Source organism: Carassius gibelio, chromosome A20, assembly GCF_023724105.1.
Source record: "Carassius gibelio isolate Cgi1373 ecotype wild population from Czech Republic chromosome A20, carGib1.2-hapl.c, whole genome shotgun sequence".
Lineage (NCBI taxonomy): Eukaryota > Metazoa > Chordata > Actinopteri > Cypriniformes > Cyprinidae > Carassius > Carassius gibelio.
The window spans coordinates 13119681-13142682 of record NC_068390.1 but is presented as its reverse complement, the minus strand read 5'-3'; the positions used below and the strand labels follow the sequence as shown (position 1 = coordinate 13142682).

The window sequence follows — 23002 nt, the reverse complement described above, 5'->3', positions numbered from 1 at the left end:
TATATATATAAAGCGCCTCGGTCTTTTCAGTGACCAATTTTCTGAGAAAAAAATAGCGCCTTAAATAGCCTACCTCAATCACAAAGCTTTCTTGAGAAATATGGTTTAGTTAATATTTAAATACTCTGATGCAGTTTAACCTCATATTTTGCTTGTTGTATCAACCATTTTTAAATCCATTTCATTGCTAAACCTAATATTAAGTTAAAAACACTTACATTCATAATTAAACATAAGTTTACATAGTTTGGGAGAGATTGTTTTCTACAAACAACGCTTGGAACTTGTTCATGCCAAAGGTTCATCTCGAACGAATATTTTTACGCAATGACCTCCCCCCGCGCTAGAAGAATGGTTTGATCCAGACTGTTGCAATGCTTCGGCGGAGAACAGATACATATTGAATACATTACAGCAGAGCGGTTCCGTTTATGGTGTTGGAAGGTTTCGTTACAATGCAGACTGGTGTGTGTTCATCTTAACCCCATAACAAGTTGGAGTACAGAATTGGTATCTTGAAACGACAAACGATTTCTTTATTTGTTTCCTCTCGTTCGTGTGTACCAATGTATGTAGAGGGACTGTACACATCCGCGGAGCACCTTTACGTGGAGTAATCTGAAAGTTTATTGGATCGCGAGCCTGGCGACGACCCTTTAGTGTTTTGCAGACTCGACCAGAACGTTGTTTTCAGTGCGTGAGGAAGTGAGAGGACAGATTAGACGATACATTGCTGACAATGAACGTGGAATTACCTCCAGTTGCAACATGGCTGCTGCTTAGATGTTTATTGGAAAAGTTCAGCCCTGAACACTAAGAAAGTTTTAAAACAACCCACGTCGCAAAAGAGACGTTTTCTGGTTTAATTCCGCTCTGGACAGGACTGAACTGGACTGGACAGGGAATCCGGAGCGAGTGTAGCTCGCAGTCATTCAGTTTAGTCCCTGCATGACAGCAGAGGGCTTTCCGTGAACTCTCTCGCTTTTAACAGCATTTTCATCTTGATCAAAGACTTTTAAACTTAAAGTAGAAAATGCATTTCTCCATCCCCGAGACGGAGGTCCGTTCCGATGAAAATGGATCGACATATGTGGTAAGTGTGGTGGAGGTCAAAGCGATGCGCCTAGCTTTTACATTCGGTTTGGTGACGCTGTAGATAGAACAGAGCTGCTTTGAATCGTTGTTGTGAACGAATCTTTGCAGTGAACGGATCTTTCTCTGACTGATGGAATGAGAGGAACATGTCCGTTCATTCAGAAGAGAAAGAGGAACAGTTATATGTTAAAATGACTGATAACTAGAAATAACATGACATATGGGCATACTGTTTTAGTTAATTTAGTATGTTGGCTATTGTCATTTTTTAAGTCCTTCCTAGTTGACAAAATAGAGCAAAATTGTACATGTACGTTGTTGACACTCTTTCTTGAGTCTCTTAGTAGTCTAGTAAATCTAGTTTTTAGAATTTCAATAAAGGATAACAAGATCAATTTAAATTTTGAAATACTCTGTACCCAGATAGCACACATACGTCTGGAAAGCATCTGCTGTGTACAATATATGTGTGTGTGTGTGTGTGCGTGTGTGTGTGTGTGTGTGTGTGTGGTAATACTTTAGAATAGGTAACACTTGTTAACTATTAACTAAGACATTTTTCTCAATAAATTCTTAATTTGCTGCTTATTAATAGTCAGTAAGGTTGTTGTTAGGTTTAGTTATTGGGTAAGATTAGGGATGGAGAATAAGGTCAATTAGAATAAAGCATTAATATGTTCTTATTTAGCCCTAATACATGGCTAATAATCTAGTAATATGCACGCTAATAAGCAACTAATAGGTGTTACCTATTCCGAAGTGTTCTCATATATATATATATATACTGTGAATCCAATTAACACAACAACTCTGTGCCTGCATTTTTTGTTTTTCATTATATATAATAAAAATGGCAGGCACAAAATAATTGAAGGTGGAATCAGATTAGGAAGCTTTGGTCGTTCAGAAACACTCTTGAGTTGTTGTGTGAATTGGATTCACAGTGTCTCAGTTCTCCTGGCTGGCGTTTCTCCCTCAGCCATATGCAGTGCAAGATTGCCATTTCTTTCAGCATAACAGTTATCTAGCATAACTGGAAACATAGCTGGCCTAATACTCTGAAGACATGACACTTTATTTTTCTATGAAACACTGAGTCTATCAATAACAGACAGCTCCAGTTTCATCTGTATTGTACTGAACTGTGGATTGGTTACAAAGCATATTTTGCCTGAATTCTTTCTCGTTGGTGTCTGCAGATGTAATGTTGACTCTCCTTAACCAACACATAATTTGATTAAGAGGCTGAGATCATTTTTGAGCTCCACTGCACATGCATGCTCTTAGCAGTCTTAAAACACCTCCAGTAGACCCGCAAAGGTTTTAATTCACTGACACGAAGAAGATATTGTGAATCATTCCTAACACATTGACTGCTGACATTGTTTGTGTCCACCTGTGACTGTGATTCAGAGCGAATTTCTCACCAGTAACATTTTCAATAGCTAAGCCTTTCAAGGCCACCGAGATATAAATTGGTCAGATGTACGAATCACACTCACTTTTTACTACTTTAATATTTTTATCATTTTCTTTGATGACAACATATTTGAGATATAGATATGAGATATGTATGAATCAGACTCACTTTTTACTGCTTAATATTTTTGTTTCATTTTCTTTGATGACAAGATATTTGTTGTTTTGCATAATTTATACTGGTTTTGCATAAACTAGTTCTCCCTGTTACTGGTCAAGAGGGGGATCTGTTAGATATTTTCATTTCTTTTGAATGTCTCTTCTGCTCAGCAAGGCTGAATTTATTTGATCAAAATCCATTAAGTATTATGAAATATTATTACAATTTAAAATGGCTCAGAAATCACTCTAATATGCTGATTTTCCTGATTAATAAACATTTCTGATTATTATGAATGTTAAAAGCAGTTGTGCTGCTTCATATTTTGTGGAAACAATAATGCGCTACCCTTTAAAAGTTTGGGGTGAAATTTAAATAAATTAGTCATTTTATTTATCAATATGCATTGATGCATTGATCAGAAATGACAGTAAAGTGTCAAGACATTTATAATGTATTTCTGTTTCAAATATATACTGTTCTTTTGAGCTTTAATTAAATAATCCTGAAATTTTTATCACATAAATAAATTATATTTTACAATATCTTCAAATATAAAACAGTAATTTAAAATTTTAATAATATTTGATTAAATAAACACAGCCTTAGTAGAAGAGACATTCAAAAACTTAAAAATAAAACTAAAAAATCCAATTCTTTTGACTGGTAGAAATTATGTATAAATTATGTATAAATATGTATAAATTATTTAATTAAATTTTAAATGATTTTAATGTTATTATTATTATTATTTAGAAGGCAAGACAACATTTGAACATTTAAAATTTAGTTTGTTTTTCATGTAATATTTATGTTTTATTTTATTACAATATACAGATGTTTGTAATTTTTTTTAAGAAAACAGTTCTACCTGAATTTCCGAAAGTCAGCTAAAACCGATTTTAAAAGCTGCTTTGTTTCTCTCTGCATTCTCTCACAGTCGGAGGGATTTCTCTTCAGAGAGCGTAATGTTGTCTTGCTCTATATTCGACAGGGAGTTGCATATTTGCAGTGGAGCTGTTCATGTCACCAAATATGCATACTTTGCAGAAGAGCCACAAAAATGAGAGTGGGCTGCGATTTAAATGTCAGACTTCCTGTTCAAACACAAGGACAAAAAAGTACAGAATTTCGTGAAGACTTGCATACTCATTCTTCCTTTTTTATGTTTGACGACAAGTAAAGGCCTGGCAGTTTCTTCCTCCCTGTGTCTGTAAACTTGTTCCAGCTTTGATGACTCATGTGTTAGCTGTGTAGCGGAGGTTGCGTGCCGTGCTGTCAATAATTGGTTCATCGCATGCTGTACATATTTGTAGAAGTATTGAATAGCGTCTGTTGAGAGCATTCTTATAGTATGCCACAGTAAGATGGAGAACTTTACATAACAACTTCCTAAAAACAACGTCAAACAAACTAAAGCATTTTTGTGTGTTACTCTATTTGCTTGCAAATTTTAAAGACCACATGACCTGCTAGAATGCCTTAAGAAATCTTTTTTCTTATGTTTCCGCTAAGTGTTTTTGAAACGGCACCCTTCATTTGTTTTTTCTATTGTGAAATCAAAGTCCCCGTAATACATAGACATGTTTTGATTTGTGATATAAATTTCACAATATCGCAGTTGTAGCCTTGGTTAAAAATTTTACTGACAGTTTATTTTTATGTTTTTCCTTCTGCAGGCTTACAATATCCATGTGAATGGTGTCTTGCATTGTCGAGTACGTTACAGCCAACTCCTAGGCCTCCATGAACAGGTGAACACACATTTTCATCATGACCTTCATTTCAGAAATCAGTATTGCACTCACATTTTTTAAAATGCATCAAGGATTGCCTCGGAATACTGGCACATTAAAAGCTGTTTGTCACAAAGCACAGTCGTTTTTAGTCACTCTGCAGTTAGCCAAAAAAAAACTGTAATTTGCTTAATAATATTTTCTGAAGTTGTGTGAAGAAAAACACAGACATGTTTGATCTGTGGGCAGGATTAAAATCCAAAAGTCCACCAATGAAACACACATTTACTTCTCGTGTGAACAGAGAAGTGGTGAAGCTATGATCATACAGTCACAATGTTGGGAAATAATTTGAGTGGTCACACACTGAAAGTCACACATTGTTCTCATAAAAGGATCCGCTTACCTATCTAACACCTACCAGGTTTACAGACACTAAGTTTCCTCATGAATGAGAGAGAACTTCAGTGATCTCACCATTAAGAGCATGTTGTGTTTCGCAGCCACTGTTGCTAGGTAACAGGGCGTTGAGGGCCTAGTCAGATCATACGTGGTCATATGACGCAATCCATAAAAGCTGTCGTGGTGTGAGGCTTGCAGTTAACCCTTAAAATAGGCTTTCAAATGATAATAATTGTAAAAAAATTTTTTTTAAAAATCATACTTTAGCATGAACTTTTGTGTTTTTTAAAGTTTTCTTTTCAATAATTGTATTTGTAGATACCTCTATCTATCTTTAGTTCTATTAATTTTAGTTCTTTAACTTAAAGTTATTTATTTATTCACCATTTCTAGTTTTCGTGTAAATTGTGCAACCGGTAGAGCAGGTTGTGGGTTCGAATCCCAGGGAACACAAGATAGTAGAAAATTGTTAGCCTGAATGCAATGTTAGTCACTTTGGATAAAAGTGTCTGCAAAATGCATAAATTTAATTTAATTTTTAATTTAATTTAACTATCGAAAATATATATTTCCATGTCATTTTCTTATTGTGCCTTTGAATAAAAACCCGATAACACCGATGGAGCAATAGCAGGCATAATTTTGGTAGATGCTGTGAAGTGTAAACAGATTTATTAGCTTGGTGCCCGTGAGACCCGCAGTCAGCATGTATGACTGAGCAGTGCACAGCGGTCAAGGGCAGGCAGTGGTCAGTTTAATTTTGTCCTCTCAGAATAACCAAACATTCTGTTTTCAGAATTTGACCTCATCAATTTAAAATGAACTTCTCTCCCTGTGTCCTTTCAGATAAAAAAAGAATATGGAAATAATGTGGTGCCAGCTTTTCCACCAAAGAAGATCTTCACCCTCACACCGGCTGAAGTCGAACAGAGGAGGGAACAGCTGGAGAAGTACATGCAAGCTGGTGAGATTTATTTTTACAAAAAGTTTTGAGACTAGACTCAGTGTTTTAGCTCCTAAATGCAGTTTATTCCTGTAATGCAAAGCTGGATATTCAGCATCATTACTTTACATTTTGAGTCTTCTGAGAAACTCTTATTGCAAATATTGCAAAAATATTGATGACTAATTCTGCACTAGTTTTTTATCCAATCAGAAGCTCTCTAAAATTAGGATGCCCTTCCCCTAATACTGCTTGCAGCTGACTTGCTATTAGCAATCAACTGTGATGAAGCCTATTGGTTATCAAAAAAAAAAACATCCCACTCAAATGTCCTGTTTTGTGCAAACACACGAGGAATTTACACATCTGACATAAGAACAGAAAATCATTTAAATAATAAGACTTAACAATGAATTATAATAATGTGTATGAATCTGGAACAGTAGATTTATGTACAGATTTGTGCATTATTTACTCTTTATACAGCTGTATAAATAAAGACATGTGAATATGTATTTACATAATTCTTGAGAAAGATGCAGTAATTATAGTTGGAGAATGAATTACAGATCACAGGTAATGATTCATGTGTTAGCTGTTTAAGCTGGACATTGCGCTGTGGGCTTTCTCCTGAAGTCCACTATCATCTCCACAGTTTTAAGCATGTTCAGCTCCAGGTTGTTGTGACTGTACCAGACAGACAGCTGCTCAACCTCTTGTTTGTAAGCAGACTTGTCGCTGCCTGGATGAGGCTGATGACTGTAGTGTTGTCTGCAAACTTCAGGAATTTGACAGAGGGATCAGTAGAGGTGCAGTCAGGGAAAAGAGCAGTGGGGAGAGAACGTAGCCCTGAGGTGCTCCAGTGCTGATGGTGTAGGTGTTGAATGTGAGTTTTCCCAGCCTCACTAGCTGCTGCCTTTCTGTCAGGAAGCTGGTGATCCACTGACAGATGGACACAAAAGGAAATCAGCAGTGCTGGCAGCACCAAGAGGCGTTCGCTCTAATCCATTCCAGCACTGGCTCTTTCCATCGAACAAGCTAAGCCTTGTTGAGCTTATTTGCTCACAGTCTGGAGCTGCTCTTGGCTGGGGCTCCCTTCAGTTACATCATTGAGAAACATGGTTATGGAAAATTAACCGACACAAACACACAAGCTGTTCAGAGCAAATATTTTGTCAGTTTGTGCAAATCCCTTGCGGTTGTTTGCTATATTTGAAGTGAAAATAAACATTATAGTTTATGTTGGTCTGTTTCTCACTAGTTTTTTTTTTTTTTTTTAACTAAGGTTTTTATCAGTCAGGGAGGGATTGTGATATTTTTAAAGAAAAGGCTGCATTGTTTACCAGATTAGTTTAAGTTTACATGACTTTGACAACTGTTTAAAACATTGAGGTTTACATTAAGGTTCAGTTAAGACACAAGAATAAGAAAGTTGTGTTATTACCTCAACATACACAAAAACATTCTGACTATCATTCTACAAACTTTCCCAGAGGAAATTTGTACCTTGTAGCATTGATGTATTCTATTTGCTTAAGTGAATTGTTTGTGATATTTGTTTTGATGAGCTTTTTCTATTTTCTAATGGTTTTCTGTTATAATATATTGCAAAACGTTATTTATTTCTCTGATGGCGAAGTTGTGCTACTTTAACTGTAATAGCGTTTTTACATTAATTTCTTTCAAAACCTTTGAATGGTAGTGTAAAAGTTTAATTAAATTTTTATTTTTTCATTATATGCATTGAAGCAATTTCATGTGCTTCCACAAATAGCATGCTATTGAGTAAAATTTTAAAAAGAGTTGCCCCTATAAGTGGCTTCAGCTTGTTTAAATACATGTTTATATTAGCTTTCATTGTAGCTGAAAGGTTAATAAAAAGTACTTTGGTTGTCAAGTTGTAAGTTTTAACACCTTTAATGAAGAGCTTTTTATTTTCTCCCCGCAGTGCGTCAGGACCCCATTCTGGGATCCAGTGATATGTTCAACAGCTTTTTGAGAAAAGCTCAACAGGTAGAATTTCTATATTCTTTTTAGTTAGTAAAAATGGTCAATTATTTATAATGTTTGAGTAATTATCATAATTGCAAATCTAGTATATATAAATTGCTGCTTTTTGAAATACTGTGAAGTAGGTTTTCCTTTCCATGTTTAAAAATGTCCTTGTAATTTTTCTGCATCACTAGCCTCTACATTTGCCTTCAACAGTCAACATTTGTATAACAACCTTATGGTTTCTAAATATAGAAGTGACGCAGTTGTCTGTCTTAAAACCTCCGCCCTGCCAAAAATGTTTTTCTTAGTCTTCCAGTAAAAGGGTCAAACACTGGTGGGTCTGATTTATCTCATTTCCTTATTAAGATATACTCAAGTGCATTGAGTGAAGAACCAGTAAATGTGCCTCTGTGTTCACTTCCTTACATTCCAGTACCATCCTGTTCTACATTTGTTGTCTGAATCGCATAGATTGCATTCATTCTTCAGGAATTTTGTTCCCCACCCCACATAGATATTGGCAATTTCGCAGTCAGATCCCGTCCGTCCCCCGGCTGCCCATCAGAGAGCAGTCTGCAGGAACAGAATAGGACATTAGACTTGGCCTTGTGTTTTCATTTTCCAATTTCTGTAAAGATCTGCTGCAGTGGGAGATGAAACATGTAGGAAGAGGGGTGGGTGGGGTGTGAATTTGCAAAAAGCAGAAGATACGACAGTAAAAGAACAGTGACGCTACTTTTTATCAATAAAACAGTCAGCAATGTGTTGTTTTGACTCTTGTTTTGACCTATCACCAAATCACTTCTCTTCTCTAGGCATGTATATCTTGCGATTAAGCCTGAATCTGTACAGTAAAACACACAACTCAAAACATTACATTTATTCTAAAATGAAAGCGTTCTCAGACGTAAAAGCTGGGATACACAGGAAATGAAACTGCTGTGACTATGTGTGTTTTTTCTGTTCTGTGCTCTTGGAGTGAGTGTAAGGGTATGATTTTAATGTTATCCGTACTGCATGTTCATCAGATTATTCTGAGATCAGCTGAATCTGACAGGAAGCATCAGAAGTTGAATTAGAGTTCAGCACGAAGTTGTTTTCCCGAACACTGTTTGTCTGTGCTGCAGGAGACCCAGCAGATCCCCACTGAGGAGGTGCAGCTGGAAATCTACCTGTCCAATGGCCAGGTTAAAGTCAACATCCTCACATCTGACCAGACCGAAGATGTTCTGGAGGTGAGAATGTTGTTTTGTTATTGTTTCCAAAGCACACATCTGCCAGGTTTATGCCTTTGTCTTTTTGAATAGTAATGTATGTGGTTTACTGACACCTTTCATTGTAATGGGGAGCTAGCAAGAATATTTCAAATTCTAAACTTTGTCTCTAATTGATATGGTCAAGGCCAGAAATAGATAAAAACAAGACATGCACACTTTTCTTTGATTTTACAAGTAAAGGATTTATATTTGTTAGTGCCTTTAAAAACTGTTCTAACTCCATTACATTTGTTTATTGCTCAGCTATAGATATAGTCTTATGATACAAACTAAACCCGTATTGTTTTGCCACAATTTGAATGTGATTTCTAGCTGTTATCAATCAATAAATAAAATGTATATGTCTGAACATTAAGTAATTAAAAACATATATCACGTATAAACTAAAGCAAGATTAAAATTAAATAATTTAAAACATTTATCATGTATAAACCAAAGCAAGATTGTCTTTCAATTTTAAATGTAAATACAAAATTATGAATTAAAAGTGTGGCCAAAGTTGTTTTATTAATCAGTTTGTATTTCTGCAAATGAGATGTGCATTTATGTAGTGTCATTTTTATATACACTACAGTTGAAAAGTTTGTTAACATTAGTTAATGCACTGTGAACTGTGTTTTCATTAACATTAACAAAGATTGATTAATACAGTAATGTATTGTTCATTGTTTGTTCATGTTAATTAAAACATTAACTAACAGAACCTTATTCTAAAGTGTTCCCTTATAATTTTAAAGGATTCACTGCAATTCAGAAAAAATAATAATTACAGTTTTCACAAAAATATTTAGCAGCACAGCTGTTGATTTCTGAAGGATCATGTGACACTGAAGTCTAGAGTAATGGTGACGAAAATTCAGCTTTGCCATCATAGGAATAAATTACATTTTAAAATATATTCAAATAGAAAGTAGTTGTTTTTTTTTTTTTTTTTTACTGTATATTTGATCAAATTAATGCATGAAACATTTAGAAGGCAACACTGAACATTAACTACAAGTCTAAACATTTAGATGAATCATTATTATAGACTTTATTCCTTTTTCAAATAAATTAATTCATACAATATGTGTTGTACTTAGTCTGTGTTAAAAAAAAACAAAAAACAAATCATGTGTTTCTTCACTGATTCTTCACTTAGACTTGCTCTCCAATCAGCAAACACATGTTTGTGCCTGGGATTTAAGGGCTTTAAGGAGCTCTTCGTGGATCATAGCTTTCCCATGTGCACTACACAGCTCTCATTAAAATGCACCCTGCACCCATATTCAGCTCTCTGCTGTGTTATTCAAGCACACTGACGACACAAAGTACACTTTAGCACCTGATGAAAGCAAGAAAGTCAAGTGTTACACATAAAACAGGCATAAACGTAAGTGTAATCTGATCATGGGATCTGCTGGGATGTAATGGTTAACACCTAAAACACAAAACTTCCAAAGCACTTTTAAAAGTTTGGGCACAAAACAAAAGCTTGTATTTTTATAGAATGATGCAGCAAATATAGTAAGGAAACACAGAATGGAATATGAAGTTTGTTTTCTCTGAAGAGAAAATCTGTCCCAAGAAAAGCATGGCAATGTAGCAAGGACAATTACTTGTTTTTAGTCACATAGAGACATAATTTATCAAGATTGATGATTCTTAATATCTTCATCAGGCTGTGGCCTCAAAGCTTGACCTTCCTGATGAGCTGGTGGGATATTTCAGCCTCTTCCTGGTTCAGGAGAGGGGGGATGGGGGCTGCACGTGTGAGTATAATATTTGACTTTTTTAATTTTAAGACCATTTTAACATTTAACATAAGCAGAACTCTGTTGGCATTAGATGTGACCTGCTGGCTTTAGCTTTAGTGGTTTGGCTGTTAGTAAATCATGTCTAAAAGTCAACGTACTTCCCCTGGACTGAATGTCAGTGCAGTCCCAGGAGCTCAAAAGAGAAGTCTTTGTTCTGTTGAGATGTCTGCCCACTCTTCTCAAAAGTAAACTGAGGTCAAGTAGATCAAACTTTGGTCGAGCTGTTGTTGGCATGGCACACACAGCTCTGCTGTCGGCCTGTAGTGCATGTTAGACAAACATGGTTATTAGTATTGCTCATACTGGGTTAGGGATTGAACTAATCCCAAACCATAAGTATTAAATGTGGTGTGTAACTGCCTCATACTCTTTCAGCTCCAGATATGGATGATACCTCAAATTATGCAGCCAAACCCTGAGATTATACATTAATAATTTACATGCATCCTTATGTTGTTCTGATGTCATGGACACAATTTTTTTTCTTCGGATTTTGATACATCACTTGTTTTAGGAATAGTAGCTAACAAGTTATATATATATATATATATATATATATATATATATATATATATATATATATATATATATATATATATATATATATATATATATATATTAGTATGCATAATAACTTTGTAATAATAACAATCTCTGCTTTGTGTTAAACCGCAAATTAGAAGTTAGAACTCTGAGAAGGAAGAAAGTACTGGAGGTTAAAAATCAACATTAAACAATGGTGCATTAGAAACAGATCTGCTTTTCTCCTTATTCTGTGATGATAAACAATGTTTGTTGAGATGTTGTTGGCAGGAGTAAATGGAACCACAGCGATATTCTAATTGGTTGTCACTCTATTGATTGATTGCGTATGGCCTGAAATGCCCTGTGCAGAGAAATATGACTTGCTCCATCTGGAATTAAACCGATTATACACTCACTATGAGGAGTTGTTTGCTTGAGATAATATTTAATAATATTCTGGCTTCGAATGACATGTATCATTTTTCTAATAACAATATAGAGAAAATAAAAATATTTCCGGAGTCCAGAATTTTTTTTCTCCCCTCAATTGTTCTGTTTCCAATTCTGCCGTCATCGTGTTACATCTATCAAAGGATGACCCCCTAGGAGAGCAGTAGAGTTTTTGGAAGTGGAATTTTTTTTTTTATATAGACTTCACAGACTTGGTTCCAGTCTTGAAACTTAAGGGCATCTCTTCTCTGATTTTATGCAGATGTCTGGCAGTCTCTCTCCTTGTCTGGATGTAATGTTGTCATTTTGCTTGTGGAACTTTCCATGTCTGCTTTTGAGCTGACATTGTTTGACTAGTTTTAGCACATAATCACCCACATGCTATGTGCCTCTCACTCAATTGCAAGATCCTCACCTGAAACAGGCTTAATACGGGGTCAGATTTGATGAACAACAGTCCCCAGAAGAATCCTGCACAAAAAGGAATCTGACATCCTACCCAATCTTGGCAAAAACATTTTTTAGAAAGATAAATGCCTACAAACAAAACCTGGTTTTCAATTGACCAGCAGTGGAGCCAAGATCAAGAAATCTGCCAAAAAAACATGGCAGTGTTATGCTAAAAACAAAATAATGAAAATGTGTATTTATATAACGCTTTTGAAATCTTTACAGTGACAACCATTAAAAAACAATTAGAAATGTGGTGATGATGTTGTTGTTGTAGTACATGTGTTTTTGAGACATTCCTAGCACATAAAACCATTCTTGTCTTAACATGCTGTCTAATGTCAGACCTCTGAAAGGGTAAGCCAGAGAGTAGAATGAAAAGTTGTGAAGGCATGCACTATGCTAGAGATCTTACTGTCGTCTCTTCTTCTTTTCACACTCCTATTTTTAATGTTTCTAAAAGCTCAGTGTCCATTTCAGTTCAGTTCCAAGCTTCCGTCTCTCCCCCTTTCCCATCTCTAGAGAAAACGTATTTTCGAACAGCTGCAGCATTTTTTCTCTCCCTCCCTCCCTCTGTTCCTCCTCTACTCTCTTGCACAAAGTGATAAACATGTTATTGTTCCCTCTATGGCTTGAGCCAGATGGATTCTCCCCCATTTCACTTTAGTTGTTGTCATTGTTGTTATTCTGCAAATGTCCTTGAGTCTGAAGGCACTCATACCATTCATCTGGTCTCTCATTCCCTCGTCCAAACCTCGCTGACCTCCCATGGGGCCCCAGACGTGAGAAAACTACAAGAATTTGAGTTGCCCTACGTGTCCATCACCAGCCTGCATAGTCCCGACTACCGCATCGTCCTCCGTAAAAGGTACATAACTTATTTCGAGTGTACTGGTTAAGCATTTGGTCAAACAGCAAAGTATATACAGGTATAATAAGAATATACACTTATTTAGCTTAGAGAGGAAGTTCTTATACAGTTTGTTAACTCCTTAGAATGCTTCTAAATCTATAACAAAAACAGCCTTTTTAAAGGAACAGATCACCAAAATCATTTAGTCTTCTTTCTGTGGAACATTAAAGATATTTTGGAGAACATATGAGAAAGCATATGCATATCTACCTTTTTTTTCAACGCGGAAGTAAACCTATGGGTGAGACTTCCTGTTCAATAGCCGCTATAGTTAAATAATGATGAGAATAACATCATGCAGTAAACGTAAAACTCTTTGCACTACAAACAATAATTAAGATAATACATTCAAATAATATGATAAGCCACACCAACTTTCAATATCAAGCAGCAAAACAAATCCACGCCCATTTTAATGACAAGAAAAAGGTGGACATTTTAGGGAATCACTTTTTTAAAACTTTTTTTTTTCAGCTGATGAATGGCAAAAACATTGACAGCCAATCAGAATCCACCATGCTTTAGAGTGCTTGACATTTAAAGTGGCAGACAACATAATTGCAGAGCATGCTAAGAAGACCACAGAGCATTATCATGCATTGGTCAGGATGCTAAAATAGTTATCTTTATATAGTTCTTGCTCTTGTTGTGAACAGGCTTTTAAAGATGATAGAATGTTGTTTAACTATCCCTTTAATAGAGCTTATGGTGCTTTCAGACCTGGCCTGTTGTTTTGGAACATTTCTTATTGCTCCTCTTCCTAGTAGGTGCATTTTAAAAATGTTTTACAAATGAATACTGGACTCCTGCTCAAAATTATAAATTTAATATAAGGACACCTTCAAAAAAACAAAAGCAAAAAATAAGCTTGCAAAGCTGCTGTTGTTTGATAGTAATGGATGACTGCCGTGACAGCTAAGTGGAATCCCCGAAAATAAACCATGGAACTTTGACCAATGAGAGAACAGCTGTATTAACAAATTTGGTCCATTTAGAAACTTTGACGTGTGAAGGTAAACCGCACCAAAAATTTAAAGCAACAATGTAATAATTTTAATTGTTTTGGAACAAAGCAATCGATCTACAGGTGTGAAAGCAACCTTAAACTCTCCAGATTTCCAGTTCAAAATCGTTTCTCAGAAACTTCATAAGTCCTACCCAAAGTGTAACATTGTAACAGCTCTCAAAGGGCTATTCAACTCATGGATATTTGTTTCAGGAAGAGGTGTCCCACAAGGCTCTATCTTCCCTCTGTTTAAATGAGTAGAGAAACACTTTTTGCCTTCCTGTTGTAGACATGGGTATGATCATTACCTCAGCGGTCTGATCCTGTGGTTCTGTGCAGTTTTTCATATCTGCACTTTAGACTTTTTGGACTTGACGACTGCTGGATTTAGACACCTCTTTTATTACTCAAACGGTTTCTGAAGTCCTTTGCTTTACAGAATCTCTGAAGTGGTTAAAACAAAACAAAATTCATTATTTATTCCCAGAAAAGTGCACATACAGAGTGTAAATGTTGATGATCCTAGTGGTTTATTAACAGCAGTATTCATCAAATGCCCTTTGGAGTGTGAGGTTTATGTAATGGAATAATTAGCGAGAATCAGGGGAGATTTATTTCTGTAAAATCTCCAGCAAGGGCATTGAAAAACCACGTGTTTCACCATGTGCATTGGAAGCAGGTGTTAAAGTGTTAGGTGAATCTAAATTTCCCTTTTTTAGCACATTAGCACAGCTTAGCAGAGATTATTTTGCTAAAAATGTTTTACCTTTCACCCACTTTATACATCCTTCCCACTAAATCTCACACCTCGTCATCATATACTGTTGAAAAAGGTGCACAAGATGCAGCCGTGTTTTTCTTTTCAGTCCCCTCAGGAGAACCGCAGGCCACTTGACCTACTTTAAAGGAGACTACAGACAGCCTTCAGCCAGATCCCACCTGTTCACTACATCAGGAATGGAATATAGTTCTGGCTGCTGATGGGATTTTGTTCTTACTGTGAAAAGATAGTACTTTAGGGTACATTTTTTAACAACAAAAATTTCACATAGAATGCTCCCATGCCTTTTTTCTTTTCGTTGCCTGTCATGTATAGTTAAAAAATGTTCCAGCATCAACCGCTAAAAGCTTTCAAATGAGATTTAATGCATATCCAGTTTTGGCTGCTGTGTGAACAATATCCATTGTTATGCAGGACTGCATCTTTGTGCTCTTGCAGACTCTGCTAAATCGTATTTATCAGACCTCGTTCTGCCCACGGCGTGATGAGAATAGTTTTTGACATATGGATGGTCAGGATGCCCATTAAGCTGAAGACTGCTCATTTACCAGATTGTCATTTGCTTCATGGAGACATTCACTGCAGTAGCAGCATTTGTTCAGCAACTTGCTGTGTAGCTATAAAAGAGAAGCTTTATTACAGGACAGAACATTTCTTTTAGCTAAGTTTAACGTAAAGGAAGATTTAATAAAAATTCTTCTAGACTATAAGTAAGCTTCCGTTTTGTGAGATGTTCAGGCGTGTTTACAGAAATTATGTGATTATGCAGTGCACATGATTTTAATTAACTTTTTAGATGATACATCAGAAAATGGATGTGATCAAAGATGAATAAGTTAAATGATAGTATTTCCCTTGCATAACTTATCATTGTCTCCTGCACCATTTTTAGCTACTGGGACACAGCATACGACAGTGATGTCATGGACGACCGCGTGGGACTCAACTTGTTATATTCTCAGGTAAAAGTCTCCTAGTTTGAAAGATACTCTGTGTATGGTCCATTGCACAAAAAAAGTTGTCCTAAAGAAATTAAAACTAATGCATTTTCATGACTCCAAAACGAACTAAAATAAAATGTAAAAAATCCCTCCTCCTTTCACTCAGACGGTGTCTGACATAGAGCGGGGATGGATCCTGGTGAACAAAGAGCAGCACAGACAGCTGAAATCCCTGCAGGAGAAAGGCTCAAAGAAGGAGGTACGTTATTTGATCTAGCATCTATGAGCTGGAGCTAAAAGCTGAAGTCCATTCTCAGACCTGTATGTATTATGTTGTAGCCTCGATAGTCCAGTAATTTGTGTTTGTTAGATAATTATCAGTGTCTAACTCTATTTTGTCCCACAGTTCATCAGATTGGCTCAGACACTGAAGTACTACGGCTATATCAAGTTTGATCCATGCATCACAGATTTTCCAGAGAAGGGCTGTCATGTTATAGTCAGCGCTGGCAACAATGAACTCAACTTTCACATCAAATTGCCCAATGATCAGATGAAAGAGGGCAGCTTCAAAGTCACACGCATGAGATGCTGGCGGGTCACGTCATCTGTAAGTTGAATTAATAATAAAATAAAATAAACATATTTTACAATATTGCAGACAGTATTGCAATTGTGCAGGCAGAAAGGTCCATTGTTGATAGCATAGCGATGTATGAAGCACAGCTCACACAGAAATCACTTTTAAACCAGACAGATTCTATTGGTCAGTGTTGCAAATTTGTTTGACCAACACAAGCAAAATCTGCATGGGGAACCTTTCGCCCCAGTGCAGAACTCCTGATCAAGTGGATTCCTACTGAATTGACTTGATTTTGCCAAACAGTGGTAAATGCAACCACACATTTAGCGTAATCATACCAATAATTGTACTGTGTGCATGCAACCAACTTAAGGTTGAAAACACCTGGTACTATTTAGTGTGTTGTTGTCATGATTCGATATTTCCAGTTTCTTGCAGAGTCTGGCTGCCTGCATCTGACCTGAAATCCACAAAAGCTTGTCATTTTGCAGTTCCTGAGTTCATTCCTAAAGTACTGAATAGTTGTCAAAAGGAGGTCACATTTTAGAAGAAAGACCACGCCACTTGTATTTTAGACAGTTTCTTAAATTAAACCGGAAATAACTTAACAACTTTATTTTAGCATGTAATAATCAAATCTCTATAAAAAAGCTGTTGTTAATTAGTTGTAAAATAAAAGGCAAACATGCTACAAAATGTAACTTTAAAAAAAAACGTATTTTTTATGTATTACTTTTTGCATAAGTAAAAATTGAAATTCTATGCTATTTTGTTTAAAAAAAAAAAGTAAAAAAAAAAAATACAAATTAAATGTAAAAAAAAAAACATTATAATGTACATTATGAAAATAGATTAAGTGAAATAAAGGCAAAAATGTGACTTAAAAAAAAAACGTTTTTTTTCTTTCTGTAGCACTTTTTACAGTAATTTTCTGTAGTATTTTGTAGTATTTTAGTATTACGACTAAACACAAAAGCCTGATTTTTCCAAATGATATGTACTACGTTTTACAGAAAGGATGTAGGAAAACTTCCTTTTGTGTCTCCAGACAACCATTTCCTCCAAATTCTTTCAATGACCGTCTCTTCAGGCATGTCTGGTTGTTTCATTTCAGAAAATGGGAAGTTGAAACGGGGATGAACAGAAACGCCGCTTTCCACAGGAAAATAGACTGTGCTCTTTGTCTCCCTACGCGCTTATAACGATCAGCTACATCCGTCTATCCATTCATATATTTATTTTATGGGAATTGACTAAATGTATTCCTTCATGGTTTTCTGCATGCATTTTATTATACCAGAATAAGGAAATAAAGACAATCAAAATTTTTATTCTACATCTATTAAATAGTATTAAGTGTTTGTTTTTACTCTGTCCCTTGTTTTTAAACCGTAGATTAATGAACAAACGGCTCAATATCTAAACAACTTCTTGTGGGAATGTGAAAAGGCTTTGAATATTTGCACTTTGGTCCAGTACAAACAGTTTAATGCACGTTCTGGCATTTCATTAGCCAGAGGAAGTTGTCTCTGCTCCACTCTGCAGTGGTCTTGGCTTGGTCTTTGCCCTGGAAAAGCAGAGTAGTGTTACTAACGAGCTCAGAACGGCTGTCCTCTGAGACCAGGACCTGACGCTGAGGATGCTGGGACTGCATAGCCATGTCTGTCTAATGGAACTGACAGAGTTTCCTGTGTGTGTGTAAAGAAGTTGTCTGTTTTGTGTCTTCTGAGAGAATTCTTATGAGACACTTTTGTGTGGTTGTGCTGGCGATGCTGTGGAATTATGAGGACGATGACATTTACAGCAGAGCTAATGATTACTAATTGAGCTTGAGGTTATTTGGTATGTAAAGGAGTTTAAAAAACTGGCATCTGTAATTGGCAATACACAAATAACAATGATTATAATGATCGCATTTGTGATGACCTGGCCTAATTCTACAGCAGGTGCCTGTGACGAACGGTACCGCAAACCCAAGCAGTTCCAGTAAATGTGACGTGAAACTAGAGCTGGCCTTCGAGTACTTGATGAGCAAAGACCGTCTGCAGTGGGTCACCATCACAAGTCAACAGGTCAGAACAGAGTCAATCACAGAGTGTGTTATTGAAATTCGAAACTATTTTGTCTAAATTAATGGAAAATAAAATGCTTAAAAGTTATTTCAGGCATTCATTTTGTGATTTGCTGAAGATTTCAAATTTCGTCAAATTATTAGTGTTTTTAAAGATTAACTTTAAAGGGATGCTCCACCCCAAAATGAAAATATGGTCATTATTCACTTACCCCCATGTCGTTCCACAATGTAAAAGCTTTCTCCATTTTCGGAACACAATTTAAGATATTTTGGATGAAAACCGGGAGGCTTGTGACGGACCCATAGACTGCCGAGTAAAATATTCTGTCAAGGTCCAGAAACGTATGAAAAGCATCATCAGAATAGTCCGTCAGCCATCAGCGGTACAACCGCAACATTATTATCATCGGGAATACTTTTTTCTTTACACTAATACACTAACAAAAATAACGACTTTATTAAAAAAATGTGTCTTCTCTGTGTCTCACCACTTTACCACAGCAGGCAACTTACAATATTGTGTATCAGCTGCGCCACAAGTTTACATTTTCTACGTGTATTTACACTTTGATTTGAAAGAAAACAGCGCATCCGTGTGTGTAAAATGTTATCTTATTACACTTTGAAGAAACGTGCATAATATTTTGCGCGATGCGCCCTTTTGTGGCCTCGAGAGATGCTAAAATATTTTTTCCCTAACTGAAGTTATGTCTTTTAAATTTGAATAAAATTAGAATTTTGATAATGCTTAAGTAGACAATTCAAATGTAGTTTTTCATTCATTTTCACAGCCCTATTCTCAACGCTTCATAACGTTACGGTTGAACCACTGATGAAGATAGACTATTCTGATGATGTCTTTCATACTTTTCTGAACCATGACACTGTTATTTACTAGGCAGTCTATTGGACAGTCACAAGCCTCCTGTTTTCATCCAAAATATCTTACATTTTTTACGGTTTTGGGACGACAAGGGGGTATTAGTAATAGTGATTAATGACAAAATGTTCATTTTGGGGTGGAGTATGCCTTTAAGTGAGCTTAGATAAAGCCAAAGGTAAAAATAGTGAATAAGCTTTAACAAATAAATATCCAATATTGACCAATAAATAGTAATAATTATAAAAACGGTTTGAGAATGACTGGACTAAGAGGTTTTTTGTTTTCCCCAAGGCTATCATGATGAGTATCTGTCTGCAGTCTATGGTGGATGAGCTGATGGTGAAGAAATCTGGCGGAAGCCTTAAAAAGGTCAGTAGGTCTAAGTTTGTCTTCTCGTAAAGACCTGCCAAATATCTGTGGAGTTTCTGAAATGTCTTTCAGTCGGTGGGTGTGTGTCTGTGTTTGCCTCGTTTAAGAGTTTGAGTCTTAAAACATTTTTTCCACGTGGATTTGGCTTGATAAACCCCATCAGGATAATCTGTTGTTAAATGTTCGTTAAATCATCTTTGTTTAATAGAGAGACTTGCAAAACTGAGCGCACTTAAAAAATAAATGTGGTCAGTTTGTATTTTGTCTTAATTTAAAAGGGAATTCTTTATTTTTTTCTCTACGTTTATGATGATAATGTGTTTCCAGCAGATGCAGAAGAAGCGACTGAATGGCTCGTTCCAGCGCTCTGACAGTCAGCAAGCTGTGAAGTCTCCTCCATTACTGGTGGGCTTAGAGGTTTTTGTTCATACAGAACACTTCTACTTTTGATATGGAAGATGGTACTATTGTTGAAATATGACATGCATGACTGTTTTTCAGGATTCCCCTGATGCCAGCCGTGAACAAGTAGTCAAAATCTCTGTGAGTTGTCAACGTTTTTCATTTCCTTGTAATCAACTTACAATTGAAATATCCTGTTTTGAACCAATCTTATTTTAATATTATTTACACGGAATTATAGTATCTACTATTTTAAATTAGCTTTTATTCTCACATTTTCTAATTGTAATTTAGATTAACTTTATTATTATTAATTTCAGTAATTTTAGTACTTCAATTTAAACTTACTTTACATCCAAGGCACCTTTTTTTTTTAAATCTAATATTCATCTTTTATTTTATTTCAGTTAACAGTAACAACTTTTTTCATGCTGTTCTGTTGATTTTTTATTTCCACAGACCAAGCTGTCTTCTGTCTCCCTGAGAGGACTTAGTTCTTCCAACTCAACCGGTGACATCCGTGGCAATGATTTCCACGGAAACTATGCCTTTGAAGGAATAGGGGACGATGACCTGTGATGGAGCCGTCCTCAAAAACTGGACTAAAGGAGGCAGATTTGTTTAGCGGTTTCTCTGTGCTGAGTGTAGTTCATTAGATGCCCAGTTCTGCAATATCGTAATCCCTTTCTGAAAAAAAGTCACATCAGGGGTCTCAAAATGAGCCTGTAGTACATAATTTTGACTCAAGTCTCTCATTAGTTTTATGAGAGGCCTCAAAGACAATGCTCTCTCATTTAAAGTAACAAGAATACGATAATTTCAGATTTGAGGCATAATTGGAGACAATTTCAATGGTTAAATTAATACAGGCACCTCAGGGCAAGTTATTACATTCAAGAGAGACGTTAATTTGAATCTTGTGATGACAGTTGCTGAAGATGGGCTTTATTTGGATCGTACTTCCTTACTAGAGACACAAAACTGTGCTTTTTCCTCTCAAATGTCATAAACTGACTGGCACAAAATTCCTGTTATCTCATTTTCTCTTGGCTGTTTTTGATTGTAGTTGCTTACTAGAGTAAGATCCATACAAGAACATTATGTTCCTTTTAAAATCAGTTGAGAATATTATTTTATAGAGATGTGCTTTATATTGTCCAGTGTGCCAATGTTGCTCAACCTTTTGCATGGAGGCGACAATATGACCAATAGCGTGGTAGATCTCTGCGACCCGATTCCTACTGCATATTCATTGCATATCCTAAGTTCAGAATTTCAATGACCCTCTTTATTGTGGCCTGCTTTCTCTCTGCCTTATGCTGATTCAGACGCCTTACAGTGTTAACTTCTCAAATTTAAATGTAGCGCCCGTCACAATTTTGGTAACAAGCTTCTCTCATTCTGGCCTGAAATCTGGCTTTGTTTGGGGGTGTTCGGCAGGCCCGCTTGCACTAGCTGAACTCACGTCTTTTTTGCACATTATTAAGAAAGGTAGATGGCTTGGGTATTTATTGAGATATTAACTGTGGGAAAACATCCTGGAACATTCGCAAGAGGTTTGTAGCTCTGTTTGTGTGTGTGTGTGTGTGTGTGTGTGTGTGTGTGTATGTGTGAATGCATTTAGTTTCTGTTCGATTATTCAAACCAATATATTAAAAAGGTTTCTCATAAATGCCAAAATTATAGTTCACTAAAGCATTTTGCACAAACATCATGGTAATGTCACTTTTATAAATGTACATGGAATTTTAAAAGTATTCTGAATATTTACTAATATCTGTATTATCTCAGCATATTACAAGCAATTACAGTTGACCAAATATAATCCAGGCGAATTAAAAAATATATAATAGAAGATCAGAATCTAACATTAATCAGTGTTTACAAATTGTAGAAAACTATTGAAAAACAAGTGTTTACAAATTTCATGTCTAAATTTCAGTGATTGTCTTCGTACACTTTATAAATTTTGTTTTGAAGAATATCATTCCAGTCTTTCATTTTATTATACACATTTAATCCATTTTGTATTTTCTTAAATACATAGTGCCAATCATCTCAGAGGACTGTGATCACATGGTGCTCGGGAAACGGCTGTATTTCACTTTTATGCTGGGGTTTTAACTGCAATGATAGTCATACTGAATGAAATTCCCTTTTTCGTCATCCTGGACATATATATAAATGCATATGATGCCTCCCATGTGCAACATATGTTTAATGCGAAGATTGTTCTCATGTCTGTGTGCTGTACGGCTGATTATTATTTTTGAGATGATGACTGTAATTTGTGATTGCCATGTTAAGTATGTTCACCAGCATCATCATCATCTAGAATGAAAAGGGTAAACCCTCTGTACTCTTAAATCCTGTGCATCTCTCTTAAATCAGTATGATATTTCAAATTCTCACTTCATTTTATATCCAAGAATGGAAGTTAGAGCCTTCTGGGTTTCAATAAATCTAGGTGCCAAACAATGCTACTCTGTGTTGTTTTCTGTTCCTTGGATTAATAACACAAGCATGATGGGTATTTCATCATATATGGGGACTGTCTATAGACACAATGACTCCTATGCATAGCTGGAGAATAAAATCCCACCCAGTAAACCCACCGCTAAAGGTCAAATTTATTTTTAAGGTAAGCTTTTGCCTCAAAACAGGTTCTGACACTTCAGAAAAAAATTATCTAAAACTCATCCTCACAATCTTAACAGCATGAAGATCTCTGCAAGAGTTGTTCGAGCTCTGGTGAAGCACAGACGGGGCTCTGTCTTCATTAGCATGTTTTCCGGAGCTGTT

The 23002-nt window shown here is 35.9% G+C and overlaps 1 protein-coding gene across 2 annotated transcripts; it reads left to right on the top strand.

The window, feature by feature from the left end:
• Positions 1 to 367: 367 nt before the first annotated feature.
• Positions 368 to 22678, top strand: LOC127938010 (sorting nexin-17). 2 transcript variants are annotated; one of them, XM_052534375.1, is made up of 15 exons: positions 368 to 1093; positions 4354 to 4428; positions 5659 to 5776; positions 7704 to 7768; positions 8878 to 8985; positions 10688 to 10778; positions 13029 to 13116; positions 15841 to 15910; positions 16056 to 16148; positions 16296 to 16499; positions 18416 to 18544; positions 19721 to 19798; positions 20129 to 20203; positions 20300 to 20341; positions 20660 to 22678. In XM_052534375.1, exons 1-15 carry the CDS (start codon positions 1034 to 1036, stop codon positions 20777 to 20779), a joined length of 1416 nt encoding a protein of 471 aa, XP_052390335.1. In that variant the 5' UTR covers positions 368 to 1033; the 3' UTR covers positions 20780 to 22678. The 2 variants fall into 2 exon arrangements, with proteins under 2 accessions (XP_052390335.1, XP_052390334.1); XM_052534374.1 differs by having other exon boundaries at positions 20126 to 20203.
• Positions 22679 to 23002: the final 324 nt, after the last annotated feature.